General features: G+C 34.7%; 2 protein-coding genes across 5 annotated transcripts in view; both read right to left on the bottom strand.

Annotated features, from left to right (window-relative positions):
* The window catches only part of LOC137769513 (putative uncharacterized protein C6orf183), a 43,998-nt gene extending 32,391 nt beyond the window's left edge, over positions 1-11,607 (bottom strand). For 2 of the 4 annotated variants that reach the window (XM_068551435.1, XM_068551432.1), the window contains exons 1-3: positions 10,984-11,607; positions 10,495-10,594; positions 7,107-7,235 (exon numbers count right to left, since the gene is read on the bottom strand). The gene's annotated coding sequence lies outside the window, so the exon portion shown is untranslated. Of the gene's footprint in view, positions 1-7,106; positions 7,236-10,494; positions 10,667-10,983 lie in introns of those variants that run through there. The other 2 variants (XM_068551434.1, XM_068551433.1) reach the window with 2 other exon arrangements.
* A 123-nt stretch (positions 11,608-11,730) lies between these two features.
* CEP57L1 (centrosomal protein 57 like 1) overlaps positions 11,731-18,357 on the bottom strand; it is a 53,963-nt gene continuing 47,336 nt past the window's right edge. Inside the window, exons 8-11 of the mRNA XM_068551431.1 lie at positions 15,814-15,891; positions 15,457-15,698; positions 14,291-14,435; positions 11,731-12,126 (exon numbers count right to left, since the gene is read on the bottom strand). Of these exons, the coding sequence (XP_068407532.1) occupies positions 11,908-12,126; positions 14,291-14,435; positions 15,457-15,698; positions 15,814-15,891 (684 nt within the window). The 3' untranslated portion in view covers positions 11,731-11,907. The remainder of the gene's footprint in view (positions 12,127-14,290; positions 14,436-15,456; positions 15,699-15,813; positions 15,892-18,357) is intronic.

Raw genomic sequence — 18,357 nt, forward strand, 5'->3', positions numbered from 1 at the left:
TCAGCATGACAAACAAATACCTGTCAGACTACCAAAGATAGAGTCAGGATTTCTAGGATTCTTTAAATCCAGAAGCAGATGACTTTGTGAAATAGATTGCTTCACCCAAAATCAGAAAAACAAGAATTATTCACCCAGGAGTAAATTAGTTAATTATGATTAATGTTCTATATCTAATGGACATATAAGAAAAATTCCTTTCTTCTTTATTTCAAACTCTCTATTGGCCACACTTGCATAAACTGGAATGAAAAACACTCTTTAAATGGCATCATGTTCCAACAGAGCCTTTGGAATTCAGAAAAAAAAATTCTATGAAAATTCTCAATATAGCTTATAAGTAATACATTATTAGAGAAACATAAAAATTATGATTCTGGAGAAAATGACATAAAAAACTACTCCAAAATAGTAAAATTGGTTAAAATTACACAAAATACCTTTACTTAGTTCCTTACTTTTCATGGCCATGACGCTATTTTACATAGGTTCCATAAAAATATTCTCCTTTCTGCAAGGCAGTTACTTAAAAATTGCTTTTGTAACCATGGCCATGTCTCAAATCTCATAATTAAACAAGGTCCAAGCAACTTGCTTGAGGTGAACTGGATGGTTCTTGGTTCCTGGTCTTGGTATATGAGCTGATAAGAGCAATATTTCACATATAAAAGTAATGACAACCATATCAACTTTACAAAGCCTTCAGACAAAGTTAACTCCTAAATTTTAGTATCATGTGACTCTAGTTTTATTAACCAAATTACAAGAAGGTTTTTGTATATGTAAGTGTGACCTTTCATCAATTTACATAATAAAAACAAAACATCAAAGTAATGATATTGAATCAGAAAAACACTAAACAATGTTATGTCACCAAAGCCATGCCTTAGGAGGAAATTTGAAGGCAAAATTGACACCTTAACCAGAGTAAGCAATGCACATCATATTCCAAAATCAGAAAACGAAATAAAACAACACTGTGTAGTAAAGGATTAACATAATCTGTCTAGGCTGTGTAAACCTTTCACATTCCGAAGAAAGATTTCACACTTGCTCAATTCCTGGGAGATAACCTCTAAGCCCTTGGAATATTCTGCCTGATAAAAACGTTTTTAGTTTACCTGGGAGTCTTATGCCCTGCCAGATAATCTATGCTAACAATGTGATTTATGGTGGGGGCTTTCAGCCATTTAGTATCAGCTTAACTTCTAGAGGGGATGGAGACTGAAGGTCAGTCACATGTGCAGTCAGCCATGCTATGTGACCAGCCCACAATTAAAAAACCTGGACACCAAAGCTCAGAGAAGCTTCCTTGGTTGGCAATACTCCAAGCATATCACACATCATTGCTAGAATTAAGTGCTGTCTGAATGACTTCACTGGAAGAGCACAAGTAGTAGCTCATGCCTGGTGTTTCCTGGACTTTGCCTTATATCCATTTCTGAGTTGCTGATTTAAATTTGTGTCTTTTTGCTGTAATAAGCCATGACCGTGAGTATAATAGCTTTTCTGAGTTCTATGTATTCTTTAGTGAATCACTGAACCCAACGGTGACCTTGGGGACCCCTGAAAACACACTTTGCAACCCTGAGATAAAGTAATATCATCAAAAACAGTCAATCGGCCTGGTTCTTGTTTCCCCAGTAAATGAAACCTTGAGTCTTTCCTGTAAGTTATTCTCTGATAAAAACAACAGTATCCCTGATTTTGGCAATGCTGATGTCTGAAGATATGTGATGACTTTTTTGGATATGACAATTATGTGAGAAAACTGCTGTTTTCCACCTTGAAGGGAGTAACTGTAAACTTGGTGACCTTGGTATTTTTGTAAGTTATTTTTTTCTTTTAAATACTTGTCATATCTTTAATTTGTGAAAGCTATCCTTCTATAGCTTGGACTCCCTTACAAATCTTGTTTGCATATAAACTCCTTTTCTTTTCTGAATGCTTTAGTCTCTGAGTGGTTTATGTTTTATTTCAGCCAGTGGTAGTTTGTATCAATAGTACTTTAGTAGATTGATTAAGAGAATCAAACTCCACTTTCTGCGGAATATCCGTAGAAATGCTCAGAAGTGGCTCTGAGAATTAGAAATCACAGGAAAACATTCTACCTAAATACCAAAGGCACAGCCCTCACTCTACTTGAGAGCTATACTGTAAAAGAACAAAAGCGAAAAGGACACTCTCTGAAAATCTAGCTTAGGTGCCCAATATTTAAATCACACCACAAGACAGAAGCATAGTATGTAATACTGACATAAATTCTTCCAAGTTTATCAAACCAAAGAGTTATATACATAAAATCATAGAATAAGTTTTTATAAGACCAGTTCCTTTTGAGATTAAAGTAAAACATAGAACTTCTTAACCTAGAAATAATTTCTTTTAATTCTGGTACTGAATTTCCCAGCTTTAAATTTGTGGCTTAGCTTATTTTGGGGAAAATGAAGGTAATTTTTTAATCTTGTGCTCCAACATTCAATATTTAAGATATTAATAGTGCTGTTCTTTCACATGTATTACATATTTGGGGTTTAGCTATCTCTGAAAATATATTTTTAAAGTATTAAAGGTACTTTTTCTTTTGCTAGAAATTATAAAATAAAACCAAAAACGTTCCATGGTATTCTCAAGAGTGTTTTAAAATTTAATTTTAAATGGGTTTCCTGTGTACCAATAGGGTTTATGTTTTGAATAACACATTTGTGAAGTTAAAAGAACCTACAGTGATGAAAAGTGAAATACTTTCCAATTCAGCAAGAAGATTCTGGACAACTGCCCTGTAAACAGCAATCTTATATTTCAGGCAAGAAATGATTCACATTCTGTACTAGTTCAGTAATAGATTTTTCTGAGAAATACCCTACAAGTCAATGTACACTTAACTTTAAGGAAAACTAACCAAAGAATATCTTCCAAGGTTTTTCAGAACTTATCCTAAAATTTACTTAATCAGATTAAACAAAATTAGGTCAAAAGTATATTATTTTAACTACAACTAGAAGGTCTGGCTCACTTTACAATCCTCTTTTCATAAAGACTAAAATCTATTTAATGATTTAAGCACCTTTAATAATTTGTAGTGGTGAATAAACTTTCACAAGTGACTAGAATCCTATTATAGTGAACATCATTCTAATGTTCACTTCTTTATGGCACTTCTTCCTATGTTCTGACCATAGCCCAGAGCTGATATTTATATACTCCCATTCACTCATTTAAAGATATTTTATCAGCTCAGTAAAATGACATGTTTTTAAAGAGTGTCATGTTGGTGGTACATCAGGTTTTAAAGTTTTTTTAGTGTTGTTGACTGCTGATGCTCAGACAAATAGGGTTTGTCAAGGGATAAATTTTTGCTCATTTCAGATTCAAGACATGCACACAGTTTTTCTCCCACAAATCTCATTTCTTTATGCATTTTAAAATTGTCTCAAGCATGATACAGAAAAAATTTCTTTCCTATCCATGAGACCCAAGCTTGGTTAGATTCCACACAGAGGCACTGTCTAGATAGAAACAATGGGTGAGGAATAACAGGGCCAATTGTGAAGGAATTCATGTTGAATATATTTATTTGTATCCACATTAGAAAAACAACACTCCTCTAATGTAGGTTGGCTAGTGTTTTGAAAAGAGTATTCTATAGAAAAGCAAATGTAAATACCGTTACATTTAAAATGGGACTTCTATCTGTAGAACATACAAAACAAATTTGAAATGGTATTTCTGGGGTAAACAGTAGTCTGCCACAAGCCATAGCAGGGGATTTGGGAGTATTCCTGTTTTATTTTATTTACTTTATTTTATATTTATATATTTGTTTGTTTGTTTATTTAGGCTGCACCGGGTCTTAGTTGCCACATGCGGGATCTTCCTTGTGGCATGTTTAGTTGCGGCATGTGGGCTCTTAGTTGCAGTATGCGTGTGGGATCTAGTTCCCTGACCAGGGATTGAACTGGGCCCCCTGCACTGGGAGCACAGAGTCTTACCCACTGGACCACCAGGGAAGTCCTCAGGAGTATTCCTATTTTAAACTGGCTATCTCACTTTCCTCTACAACATCTTTCAAATTCATTCCCTTTGAACATTTATTAAGAGCTGGCTTTTTCTTTTCCAAATAACATTTAGGACTACATTTTAAATTATAATTCGGTACTCACAAAGTTTCATAAAACACCACTACCTTCTCTATGTGTGATGCACTCTGATAGTTTCAATGCTATTCTATATTATTTTCAAAATGTTGGTAGTGACCCACTAAACTGATTTCACAATCCATTAATAGGATATGATCTACAGTTTGAAAAATATTGACTTGGCCTAAGTGATAAGGAAGATGAAGTATGAGGAAACTGAATGGCTTAAATTCATAAGGAAAGTGACTGGCAATCATTTGCATAATTCTGTGCAAGTCAATAATTGGCCTCTGGAATATAACTTGTCTCTATATTATTTTTCTGTTGCAGTCTAAATCATTATTGCTTGACTTTTGCCCCCCTCACTCTCCACTCCCTTCCCATTTACTTCCGTGTTTCATACCCATTCTTTCTACTCATGTCTTTGAATTTGATGCTTGTTATGTGGCAGTACTTGTTTGAGATTACTAGGTGAACTGGTATCTTCAATCAACAAGCCTATAGAAAATTAAGAATCCGAGACCAATTCTGCCATATATATAAAGATAGCGAATGAAGAAATACAAACAGGCCAACTTTATCTATCAATGGTTGAAAACAAAGGTTTGGTAGACAAATATTTTTAGAGCATCTATTCTGTGCTGGTCATTATACCTCTGTGTCACCTATTGTTCTTTTCCTTGTATGTTTATGTATAAGTCTTATCTCTCCTATCAGACTATAAGCAACTTGAAGACAGAATCCATGTATAATGTCTTTGAAACTCCCGTAGCAACTAGCACAGTATCTTGAGATCAACAAATCCTTGATTATTAGAGATCAATAAATACTTGCTGAATGAACAAGTCAAACACACCAATATACAAGTAAAGAACTACCTTGGTTCTCAAACCTCTTCCTCTTAGCATCATAATATCAAAGAAAGCATCATTCTGAGTGCCTGTTGTCTGTGCCCGTAAAGAAACAAATAATAAAATACTGAAGTATTCTTAACTAGTGGTTATGTAAAATACGGTCACATACCCTTAAAAGATGAAACAGCAGAATAGCTGAACCGGTGCCTGAAACAGCAGTACCTGACCCAATATGCTCACTCCGGATGAGACCACATAATAAGGTTAATGTATTTTCATGAAATGTAATTATTAAATATTTATTGAGAGGCTACTTAACACGGGGCAGGTATTATGCTAGGTGCTGGGTTACAGCGGTGAGCAAGAAAGAATCTTGCCCTCAGGGAGCTTTCAGTCTATGGGAAGACAAACAAACAAATGATAACAAGAAAATGTGCAAAGTGCAAAGATAGGAAAAATACCCAGAAAAGGCAGCTAAGCCAGAATTCGGAGCATGTAGGGGTGTGAAGAGGAGGCTTAAAGAGGGCTTCTTAGAGGCAGCAGTTAGTTGAGACCTGAAGAATGAGGGGAAGTTAGACAAGCAAAATCTGTGCAGAAAGTATGGTGGATAACTTCATCTTTATTTTAAAAGATTATTCTAGAAAGCTGATTATACCATTCACAGAACTTTTTATCTTCCTTTGACAGAAAATTCATAATGCCCAACATTCCACCTCCAACCTGGATCCAGTCTCCCAACATTACAGACTGTTGAACTGGTCATTTACAAGTCTTATATTGTCAAAAAAACTCACCTCAGAGCACAAAGTAACAAGAGGTCAATTTGCTTCTCTAATATTTTCTGTCAAAACTGTTAAACACATAGGATACAATGGACCATGCATATATAATAAAAATACATTTCTTCAGTGGGGGTGTACTATTATAATTCTAATGATTGCCTATGGCATCTAGTAGGCTCTTGCACCAAATGAGAATGCATGACACTGTACCCATAAGGAGAACACTCCCAAAAAACCCACCAGGAAAAAAGTCCACCTGATTCTTTAAGTAAACCATTTACAGCTATACTCAAAACAAACTCTGGCCTAGACAATATTTTAAAACTTTAACTTTACAATTTTGTTATGTCTAATTCTCTTTACGTAACAAAATACATAAATAAAAAATAAAAAGGAATTAAAAGGAGGAAAGTTACATGAAAATAAGTATATAGGTTATGAAGAAAAAGGCTGAGGCATTGGCAAGGTCTATTTAATTACCAAGAAGTGAATTTATTTTCACATCAGTGACAGTCAATTATTTTTATTTATCCTCATTTTACTTTAATTAAAAGGTGCCATGGCACCCATAAAGAATTTTTTAAATCTCACAGATGCTCTTATGCCTTAGATAGGCTTGTCTTGTTGTACATCTGGGAGTCGGCTTATACTTATCTAAACTTCACATACAATTAAATGTTCTCCGTAGGTACAGCTTTAGTTACAGCTGAATAGAGTTCCAGGAAACCCCATTAGGAGTTTCACTATTTACTCTACACCAACAATGGCAGCTGGTGCATTTTTGGCCACAGTGAGCACTCGTTCCATTGCGCGTGACCAACCCACCTTTTCCCCCGAGTTTGATGTCTCACAAGTCAAATTTTAATTTAACTTTTGATGTTTTATCATGGGTTAAGAATGCTATTTTATAGTTAAAATTTTATTTTTGAAGTAAGAAGGCTATACAAAAAACTCAGAAATAATTTTCAAGCACACCATCCTAGCCAGTTAGCCCACTGTATTAAGTATCTCCTTCTTCAATCTTATACTGCTAAAAACTGAGCATTTCCCTCCAACCCTCCTACCTTTAGCTACAACCTGATAAAAATGGCCATGTTGCCAATGACCCACACAAGTATAGTTAATTCAAGATTCCAGCTCCTATTTCCAGGATTAGAATAGTCACAATACCTCCTGCTTCAGACACTCAAACTTTCTAGTTTCACAGTTTCATCAAAGTTGAGACCTGTCTTGGCTAAAAAGTTCCAATTTCATTTTTTTCAATTTCTGATTAAATAAAAGACAAACAAACCTGTTTATTACTTAAGTGAACAAAATCTATGATATCCTACCGAGTTTCTGCTGGGCAGAGCACAGCTGCGGGGTTGCTACAGCAACTCTTGTACACTGACCATAGACTGCCCCATCCAGGAAGGAAATCATTTGCTCCACCCCCTGAGGAGTCAATGGCAAGCAGCCCTCTGTGAGCAGAGACACATTTTGAGTTCAGTAATTGTGATCGAGCAATGAGAGACCATTCTTTATTGTCTTTCCTAATAAATGTCACCCCAACAACACAAACTCCAAACCAAGTTGCTGTGTGTGATTATGTATTTCTGCACCATAGTAGGACTATATTCTTTACCCACCCGCCACTAGAAACCTGAGCCAGGAAACAAGCCAAAGCAATTTCCTCCCAGGCACATAGAAAAAGAAAAAAAAAAAAAAAGTAAATTAGAATATTCTCACTTTTTTGAAGAGTACCTTTTGGCTCTTGCTTTCAGGCTTTAACCCATGCAAACTTAGGTTCTACGACAATTTTTTCTTTTTTTTGGCTACTCAGATCTAACATTTATTGAGTTTTTATTCAGTGCCAACACTTCTGCTGGGTGCTTTGACATGTTATTTCATTTAATCTCACAACAACCCTATGAGGTAGGTAGTAATATAATCCCACTTTTACAAGTAAGAAATGGAGGCTCCAAAAAGTTATTTGATCATCCAAACTACTAAGTGGCAGAATCACAACATGAACCCAAGTCTCCTAATTCTGAAATCTATGTTTTTTCTACTATACTACACTGATTTTGCAAGAAATATCTCAATTCTTAATTGAAATATTCAAGTGTTCCTTAAATGAATTTAATTTCTTATGGTAATTTGTTTTAGTAATACATTTCCACAAGTAATGACTTCACTACTGATAAATCTATTCGGCCATTGTCCTAAGGTGCATAGAAAACAAAGGCACAGAAAGATAGGGCTGCATTAATAGTCCTGGTGAGTTTTTTGCTAAGTATAAGCCACAGCACTCACATTCTTTTTTTTTTTTTTTTAAAGCATAATTGAATTTTATTTTCTTGTTATATAGAAAAAGAAAAAACTGAAATTTACACATTATTACTGAACACCAGCACATTTTATTATTGATGATTTGAGATAAGTTTGCTTTGTAAATTAAGACTGAAGGTCAACACATTGAGAATGAGCACTGTAAGCAGATATAGAGAGTGTGTGTGTGTGTGTGTGTACTGTAAATATATATATAATATATAAATATATATTTATATATTATATATATATGCGTAATCTTGTAAGAAAGGAAACAAAGAAATTAGCTCCCATATTAAATATCAAATATCAGGCTTAAACTGGCCTAGTACATAGTTTTCTAGGATTTATGATTATGATTCATTAAAGTTATATGACTTACTAATGTAAAGACCTCAAGCTGTTAGACATATTCTCAAGAAGGAAAAAACAAACAAAAAACAAACAAAAATAACCTACAACAACAAAAATACAGTGAATTTAGTACAGAGCCCTGCACATAATAAAATGTTTGGCAAATGTTTGTTAAATGCAAAGATCTTCAAGAGTTACTGTGATGCTGGTAGCCAGCCAGTGTCCCAGGTATCTACCCTCTCTAATTAGCTACAACAAAGCCTGCTCTTTTCTGTCTCCTGAGGTCAGCCCTTTGGTGAGAAGGGAAGAAAGGTGCACAATACGAAACAGCTTAAGTGGAATACTGACAAGAGGGAAGAAGAAGCCAAATATACCAAACTAAGAATCTAATTTATCTTATGCTACCCAAGTCCCCTCCAAATCTGAAAAGGCAACTGCTCCCAGGCACTCAGAAATGGGAGGAAAGGATTATTGTTTGGGTGAGGTGATTGGCTGGAAAAAGCCCTGAAATATGTTTCAAAATATTCCGGAGTACTGTATTCCTGATTCAGGTGGTATATTAAACAACAATGTGCATGTGTCTGCTCTTTGCCTTATTTGATGACATTAACAAAGCAGGCAGTCTAGCAGTAAAGCTGAAGTATCTCTGGAATAGGAAGGGAAGAAGGGGAAATGGAAAAATCTTCAAACCTTTGAATTAATTTTACTATTTTTATAATGTGCATCAGGGTTGTTTGCTGTAGTCCTGATTGAAAAATGTACCAGTAATCATAAAGTCATTGTTTTAGTAAGTGTGTAAAGGTCATTTGTTGCTGTTATTCAGGATGTAACAATAATGACTTTATCTTTAAAACAGTAGGTGGTACTGTGAACAGATTGTCACAGGGAATTGCCAAGATATAGATCAGTTTGGGAGTTGGTGGCAGGAAATTAGAATGAGATACAGAGCAAAGTGTCAACAGCAGCAAGTGTGCACATCTGCCATTTTTTATCAGTTTTTTTTTTTAAAGCAGTGAAGAGGAGACTTGGATGAACAGACCTCTAGAAAAAAGAGAGGAAATTCCTACAGAATGTATATAGAATAGTGGAATTGGAGTCACAAAAGGAGACATCATCTAATGGAGTTAAGTTCAAGTCTTTCCAAACTTGAACACATGCAAAACCTTAATCCAACGTTAGATTTTTAAAAAATGTGTAAGTAATTTCAAATTAATTGTATAAGGCTGTCTTAGTAATTATCATTTATGTTTTTATATATAAAATGACGAATATATTAAGCAAGCATTCAGAGTAGTTTATTCAATGTTCTAATGTTATTCTTTAAACAGATGAAGGAAATCAGAAGTTAACACTTAGAAAATGTATGTCTCCCTATGTAAAGACTCAAGATTTCAGTAGAAAACAGTATCATAGAAGACAGCCACGATTCAGTTAGTATGTAGCCAAGATTGCTGAAAAGGTGAAGTTCATGAATCAAAATTAAGGGTAAAATCAGGAAATTGAATGACTAATACCAGAGAGAGGAAAGGGTCTTTGAAGGAACTAAGCAAATATGATCTTGGATAGATTATCTCGGCACATGGATTTCAAAGGAAAGGACAATGGTTAGGAAAATAAGGAAAAAAAGGAAGACCGTGAAACAAGATGAAACTCTGAGATAATGATGGAAATAACCTGAAGAAATGTCAATTTTAACCTCTGTTCTACAACCACAGTTTACAAAAATTTTATTTTAGATGATGGTGATTATTATTATTAAAACAAAACTTACGCTAACTAGAACAACTTTACCACTGCTTTCTCATTCTCAAGTTCTCTATTTGATTCATTTCTGGTTAATTAGTTTCACCTTCTGTTGGAGTTTTAGGTTTTTTTTTTTTTTTTAACATTTATATTGGAGTATAATTGCTTTACAATTGTGTGTTAGTTTCTGCTGTATAACAAAGTGAATCAGCTATATGTATACATATATCCCCATATCTCCTCCCTCTTGCGTCTCCCTCCCACCCTCCCTATCCCACCCCTCTAGGTGGACACAAAGCACCGAGCACTCACATTCTTGAGGAGAAAAGGCAAAGTTGAAAAATAGGTAAGGTGATGAAACTGAGTTTAGACGAAGCAGTCTGTGGAACGAACATCTCTGGGGCTGAAGGTGCTGTAAAGGGAGAGGGAGTGAAAGTGGGTGAATGACAAATGTACTATTTGAACCAGAGGGAGAGAAACTTTTATCTCAGCCATTAGTTGCTTTCAAGGACAATTCCAAGTATAAATGTGCCAATTTTCAGTCATCTCCCCACTTCAGGTATGGAAAGGTCTTCTAACAGCACCTCTTCTCTCGATGAGACTGAATCACAGTTTTCCTCCTCCCCCAACAGAGGGTCCACAATTACCCTCTTTCTCCTACACACACTTTTTGGGATTTCCTAGGAGGATATAAAGACTGTCTTTTAAAAAATTGCTTTTCCTAGCTCCCCAAGATGTTGATCTTTTTATTCTTTCACACCTATAGCTTGAACATCCCCCCAGCTGTAGATAAAGATGTACCTCCCAATCTGTCCCTTTGGAATCACCATCTCTTAAACTGCTACCCTATCTTCTGAGTTCCTCACTTCTGTTATGCCTTTTCTGTCAGTCTTCTAGTTCTACTTCAGTTGATGACTCCAGTTCTCTAGTTGCCCCAAAGGATTCTGATGAGAAACCAAATAAGTTCAGAAGAGTTGTACTAGTTTCCATAGGCTTCTGGAAAGATAGGTCAACAAATGTAAATTTATTATAAAGCATGTATGTACAAAGAAATCTCTTATGGCACCACTAATCAAAATATCAAAAATATAGTTATAAAGGAGTAAGATCAAAAAAACCAAAGCTAGATTTGTAAAACAGAATGGGAATAGCAGAGAAAGGCTTCCACAGCTGAGTTACTGTCATCTAAAAATTAAGTAACTATGGGTTCCTATTTGTAATTGTCACATAAAAACTTGGGCTAAAGGCCTCTTCCCAAAAAAGAAAAACATTTCCCAGCTCTAAAACAAGATAGGGAGGAAGCACCAGGAAAGTAAAAAGACCTTTCCATACTCTGTTAATTTTATATTGGTTCTTAAGGTTCCAAGCCTACTAAATGAAAAAGTGTTATGGAACTTGTATCTCAAATTTAACTCAATTTTAAATATCATCAGTCTAGTATAATTTTTTAAACTTAGCTTAAGGTATCTGCAAAGTGAACAATGTTTCTAACACATGGTGAGATTAGGTACTTCAGTCAATAAGAAAAACAAGAAAGCAATCATTTATTATTTGGGGCTCTTAGGAGGTCATTAGGCATTAATTTTAAAATACTACAATTTGACACTTTATAGAGGCTAGAAACATAATTCAAAATTTCATAAAGGTATATTAAATTAAAACCACTTTAGATAGTTCAAGATCTCACTGACGAAGTTCATTTAAGGTGACAGTTTTGCTATTGTGTTACTGTTCCCACATGATATCATCTCTTCTCAATTTCATTTGAAGATTATGGACTCGTATTGGACGAAAGTTGCTGTTCTTTTGAGGAGAGTTAGTTAGCAAACATTTTCTGGGGCTATTTTTTATGTTCTTTGATCCTTTACAGTTGCTATCTTCTTTCTGAATAGCTGAAGCTTCACTCATCTTCGAATTCTGAACTTTTTGCTGCAGTTTGCGGACCTGGAGAGAAAAAATTCTAACATTTTAGTCAAAAATATACTTAAAATATACCTTACAGTAGGTGGATTGGATTGATGGTTTAAAGATTACGTGAAATTAAAAAGTTCGGTAAGTCTTTATTTATTGAATACCTATTACATGCCTAACACTGTGCTAGTTAGACAGAAATATAATGAATAAAACAATCTTTGCTTTCAAGGAGTTTACTGCTCTTATTAGTGAAATAAAAGCATATATGTGACAACTAGAGAATAATTCAAGCCACAATAACTTCGAGTAGGACAAAAATTGTATATGTGAAAAGGTTAAAGTAGGACAAGATCAATGTGGGCTGGAGAAGCTGAGAGGAAGGAATGTTTATGTAAGATATGAAATGGGAAAAATCTGGAGAACAGGGAGGTGAGAGAAGGACCTTTCAGGTGACATTAACAACAAAGCGAAGATTTGGTGCTAGGAGTGAGCATCAAGTTTATAGAGCTTATATATATATATATATTTATTATTATTTTTTAATTTAAAGTATTCATGAATTTAAAGTACTACTGAATGCCAGTTTAAAAAAAAAAAGGCAAAGGAATAACTTTATCTCATTGAGGAGTATCTAGTAATGATTGGGTAGACAGAATTAAACAAAACAAAACTTATAGACTAGTCAAAACCCATTTCTTCCAAGTCCAGTCCATTACTCAATCTTTTTAAACATTTTTATTATTTATTTATTAAATTAAATTATTTATTTTGGCCAGGCCACACGGCTTAGCTCCCTAATCATGGATCCAACCTGTGCCCCCTGCAGTGGAAGCGCAGAATCCTAACCACTGGACCGCCAGGGAATTCCCTCCATTACTTAATCTATTTCACTTAAGCACAGCCTAATTTGTAGAGCTGGTCTAGACATTGGCTAAGTATCTGGTGTTCTATTTGTCTAAAAATGCTTGAAAATTTATACTGCTATAGTTATTATGGAATATAAATAATATTTTTCAAAATATTATTTATGTACACACTTCCTAAATTAAAAAAATATGACTATTCTTCTATTCCTTTCAAGTTTCTCCTGTGTGATTCTAAGAAAGTATACAAGTTATATAATCTTCACCCTAACACAATCATACAAAAAATTTACTTACTATAGACTTAAAAGCCAGTAAAGTGAAAATGTTTGCTTCAAAATTTCATTTCCTTCTTTCTTTCTTTATTGGCCATAGAAGAGTAAAGGCAGTAAAATTCTGCATTCTTTATTACTTTCCTATAAAAGTGGGGAAGGCTTAATTGTGAGGTTAATATATCACCAACTTATATGAATGCTGATTATTCCATAGGCAGATAGCTACATGATATGACCTGAGGGTTCCTGGAAAGATTCCCTCTGCTTTCTGTTCCAGTAGCATAATCGTAGTAAGAATGGAGTCATTGTCTTGGGATAAAATATAATATTCCATGATTTTTTCATTAAAATATTAAAACTGTTATGCCATTCTTAGCTGTTAAGAATTGACACACAAGGATAGAGTCCCCCTCATCACCCCTCTAGAGCTAGCTGAGCACAGGTCCCCAGGGAATAGAACACAGCATAGCTTGTTCTGGGAAACTAGAAATAGCAGTTTTAGAGTTGGGGTACTGCTTCAGAAGCCAGGTTTATATATGCATTAGACACCTGTTGACATAAGGGGCTTCATTAAGGCATTAGGGAAGAGAGGGATAAGGGGAAAGAATGCTAAAAGGATAACTGGGAGAGCTGTAAAGCAAATCTAGCCTACCTCTTAATTTTCCCAAAGTTATTTTTGAATACATAACTAAACTTACTTTTCTTTTTTTTTTTTTGGCCACACCATGAGGCTTGCAGGATCTTAGTTCCTCAACCAGGGATTGAACCTGGGCCCCAGCAATGAAAGGGCCGAGCCCTAACCACTGGACCACCAGGGAATTTCCCATAACTAAACTTCCTTGTTTCCTTTTCTTTGTATTATCTTGGAGAGTTACGTAGGAGGCCATGTTATTTCAATGGACAGATGACTCTATAATAAGCCTAAGGGATTCCTATCTATCATCTTTTCTCTAAGCCATACATACAGGCCTCAAATTTGGAAGGTCATACACAGATATAACACTGAATCCAGATACATTATCTTTTCATTAAAATCTTTTACTAAAGCCTTCTTACACTGTCTTGATGCTTCATTAGTTTGGAAATTTGTTCTCCTTTAATTTCCATTTTCTTGACTAAATGTTCTAGTTCACATTCTATGTTTTCACAGACTGATTGGCTTTCAGTTTCTTTCATTTGATTCAGCAGGTCTTGGTACTCCCTATGAAAGAAAAGCAAATATCAAGCACTATTACAGTTTATAGTATATGTCTTTGTCACAATTAGACAATATTCTGTTCAATCATAAATTTTAATCAGAGCTAAATACTAACCTTCAAAGACAGTCTCTTTCTGTAGGGTTATAAAATTAAATCTATGGTAATTATAAACAGGCTCTTATGATTTGAGATTAGATATATTTAGAAATATCTTAGACTTAGGATCTTAAAGAATCTTAAAAAAAAGGTCTGAATTCTTGATGTTCACAGTTAAATGTAGTAAAATATTCTGATGTCCTTAGCTAGAGGCATTAAGGGACTCTTTTTCATTCCAAGTTTGGAATTCTTAATGTAGAATCTGTGGAAGAATTCCAGCTATAGAAGTATTTGCCTGAGAAATGCCGAGATTTGGTGATAGCCTACTCAAAGAAACACTGCCAAAAGAACTAGCTATATCTTCTACAGAGGTCTTAGTCCAACTAGCTGGCCACCCAAATCACATATTTTCTGGAATTTTTGTTGAATATATATTTAAACTTGAAGCTTAAAATATATATCCCATACAGAATCTTGTTTACTATGGATGCTTCAGACTTGTAATGCAGACCAGCCAGAATCTAAAACAAGAAATTGCTTTCCTATTTGTCTAATGAAATCACTCATTTAACTAAAAAGATTATAAAAAACAAAAGGAGAATCTTTCTTATAAAAGCATTTGTGAGTTATAATTTAAGGTCACCAGACCCCATTTGTTAGAATGACAGAAATATTTGTCTATCAGTTCAGATCTTGGGAATACAGAAACACTTTAAATTGGAAACAGTAGTAATTACACATACATAATTAAAATGCAATTTAAATACAACAAATATAATGAAAAATCAATGACAACAAATCTGCAGATCAAAATAAATCCAAATGGCTAAATAAGACTTTTAAGAATTTATAACTGGCATTGTTTGAAAGACTGAGAAGAAAAAAAAATACCTAAATATCTTGCTACTTCTTCTGATAAATACTTACATACTCATTTGGTCCAGCTCATCTTGCATTGCCATCAAAAGTTCAGACAAATTGTTACAAATGGAAATGGACTTTTCTGAGTCAGAAGGTACAGCTTCACATTGAGAAGTTGTTCTAGAAGGCTTGTAGAGACATCTAGGTTCAGAAACTTCAGCCAGTTTCTGAAGGATATGTGGCCTGTAATGTTGCATTGTCTGCAGGTTTTGTGTACTTGCATTCCTGGAATGGCCTGCACTGGCAGACTTTGGGGGAAAAGAAATAGCTGAGAACGATTTTAAATAACTGATGGCATTTAAATAGCACTTACAACAAAGCCTGAGTTTATCTGAACAAGCATCCTCATTTTTCCCCTCTCACCTTCTCAGCCACAATAGGCAGTGATCCAAACTTTGAATAAATTTGCTGAGGTGGTCCTCTCTTTAAACATTTAGTTTTCTAAGTATTGACAAGGGAAAAAGTAAACAAAAAAATATTTAAAAAGACATTTATCAAATGCAACATTATTAGCCATTAGGAAAATGCAAGTTACAATGAAATATCACTATACACCTATTAGAACAGCCAAAAAAAAAAAAAAGTGACACCACCAAATGCTGGCAAGGATGTGGAGAAACCAGATTACTCATATGCACAAAATAATGCAGCCACTTTGGAAGACAGTTTGGAAGTTTCTTATAAAACTAAACATGTAGTTATCATATGATTCAGCAATTGCACTTTTAGACATTTATCCCAGAAAAATGAAAACTTATGTTCACACAAAAACCCATATACAAATGTTTATAACTGTTTTGTGATAGCCTAAAACTGAAAACAATCCAAATATCCTTCAATAGGTAAATGGTTAAACCGTGGCACATCCATAACATGGAATACTACACAGAAACTTTAAAAAATGTATTAATACTTGGGTGGATTGCAAGGGAATTGGCTGAGCAAAAAAAGCCTCTCAAAAGGTTACGTACTGTGCTTCCATGGTGGCGCAGTGGTTAAGAATCCACCTGCCAATGCAGGGGATGTGGGTTCGAGCCCTGGTCCCAGAAGATCCCATATGCCGCAGAGCAACTAAGCCCGTGCGCCACAACTACTGAGTCCGTGTGCCACAACTACTGAAGCCCGTGTGCCTAGAGCCCATGTCCTCAACAAGAGAAGCCACGGCAATAAGCCCACACACCACAATGAAGAGTAGTCCCCACTCGCCGCAACTAGAGAAAAGCCTGCGTGCAGCAACGAAGACCCAACGCAGCCAAAAGTAAATAAAATTTTTAAAAAAGTTACATACTGTATGATTACATTTATAGAGCATTCATGAAATAAAATTATAGAGATGGTAAACAGATTAGAAATTGCTAAGGGTTAGGGAGCAGGATGATGTGTAACTATAAAGGGATGGCATGAAGAAAACTTATAGAGGTGGAATAGTTCTGTATCTTCACTGTGGTGATGATTACACGAATCTACATGTGATAAAACTATATAAAACTACATATACTCACACACACACACACATACATATACACACACAACTAAGTGAATAAAAAACTGTTGAAGTCTCCATAAGCTCTGTGTATTGTACCAATTTCAATTTCCTGGACTTTATACTATATTTATGAAAGATGTTACCATCGGGGAAAACTGGCTGAAGATACATGGGACCTCCCTTTATATTTTTTTGTTATCTCCTGTGAATATATAATTTTTCAAAATAAAAAGTGAAAAACAAAAATAGACACTTATGGTTAGGATATGGAACAATGGTAACTGCTGATTGGAACATAAACTGGTCCAATCACTTTGGACATTATCTCATAAAGCTAAGGTGCATAACACTTATGGCCCAGCATCTTAGAGAAACTCCTGAACACATACACCAAGAGGTATGTACAAGAAAGTTCTTAACAGTGTTTTTTATAATAACAAAAAGTGAGAAACAAACCAAATGATCACTGAAAGGAGAAAGGAAAAAAATATTTTTAGCAATAAAAAGTAGCGAACCATAGGTATATGTATCAATTGGAAGAATCTCAGAAACTTAATGCTGAGAGGAAAAAGAAAGCTGCTGAAGAACACAAACAGAGTAAGTCCATTTACATAAAGTTCAAAGCATAAACCTAAAAAATGTATTTCTTAGGAATACTTATTTGGCAAAGTAATTTTTTTTAAAAAAGCCAGAGAATGATAAAAGCAAAATCAGAATTGTGGTTAATCCTTGGACGGAGGGAATACAATTTAGAAGAGATATATGCTGGGGCTTAACAGTGCTGGTAATGTTCTATTTCTTAAGCTGGGTGGTGAGTATACCAAGTGCTAATTTCATTACTATCCTTCGAGCAGACATTTTTTGTTATACATACTCCTTCATGAAACATTTTTAAAAAGACACTGCTAAACTACATTCTTAAAAGTAAATGATTCCACTATTTTTGTAGGAAGGATTGAACTAGGGTGACCAATTGTCTCAATTTGCCCATGATACAGGATTTTCAGTACTAAAACCAGGAAAGTCACAGGCAAACTGGGGTGAATTGGTCACTCTAGTTAACACTTCAGCAAGAGAATAATCAATAAACTGAGCATATTCCATAATGAAAACAAAATATTCCCAACTCTAAATGAAAATTTAGATATCTTAACTATTATAAACATTCAATTTTTTTTTTCCTGAAAATTAAAGAAATAAAATGGCTTAGAGGTGGAGAAATCACAAGTTTGTGAGTCAGTTCTTATTCACTCAGAGTTGCTCGGTGACCCTGGACAATCATTCAAGCTCTGTACCTTAGGAATGGTAATTTCAAGTAATGGAAAACAATGGTCTGGTCTAAGGCTATTTCAAGCAGTTATAATTAAGAGTAAAAGAAATTTAATTCTTTTAGTTACTATATTGAATGAGATCTCTGATTG

Source organism: Eschrichtius robustus, chromosome 9, assembly GCF_028021215.1.
Source record: "Eschrichtius robustus isolate mEscRob2 chromosome 9, mEscRob2.pri, whole genome shotgun sequence".
NCBI lineage: Eukaryota > Metazoa > Chordata > Mammalia > Artiodactyla > Eschrichtiidae > Eschrichtius > Eschrichtius robustus.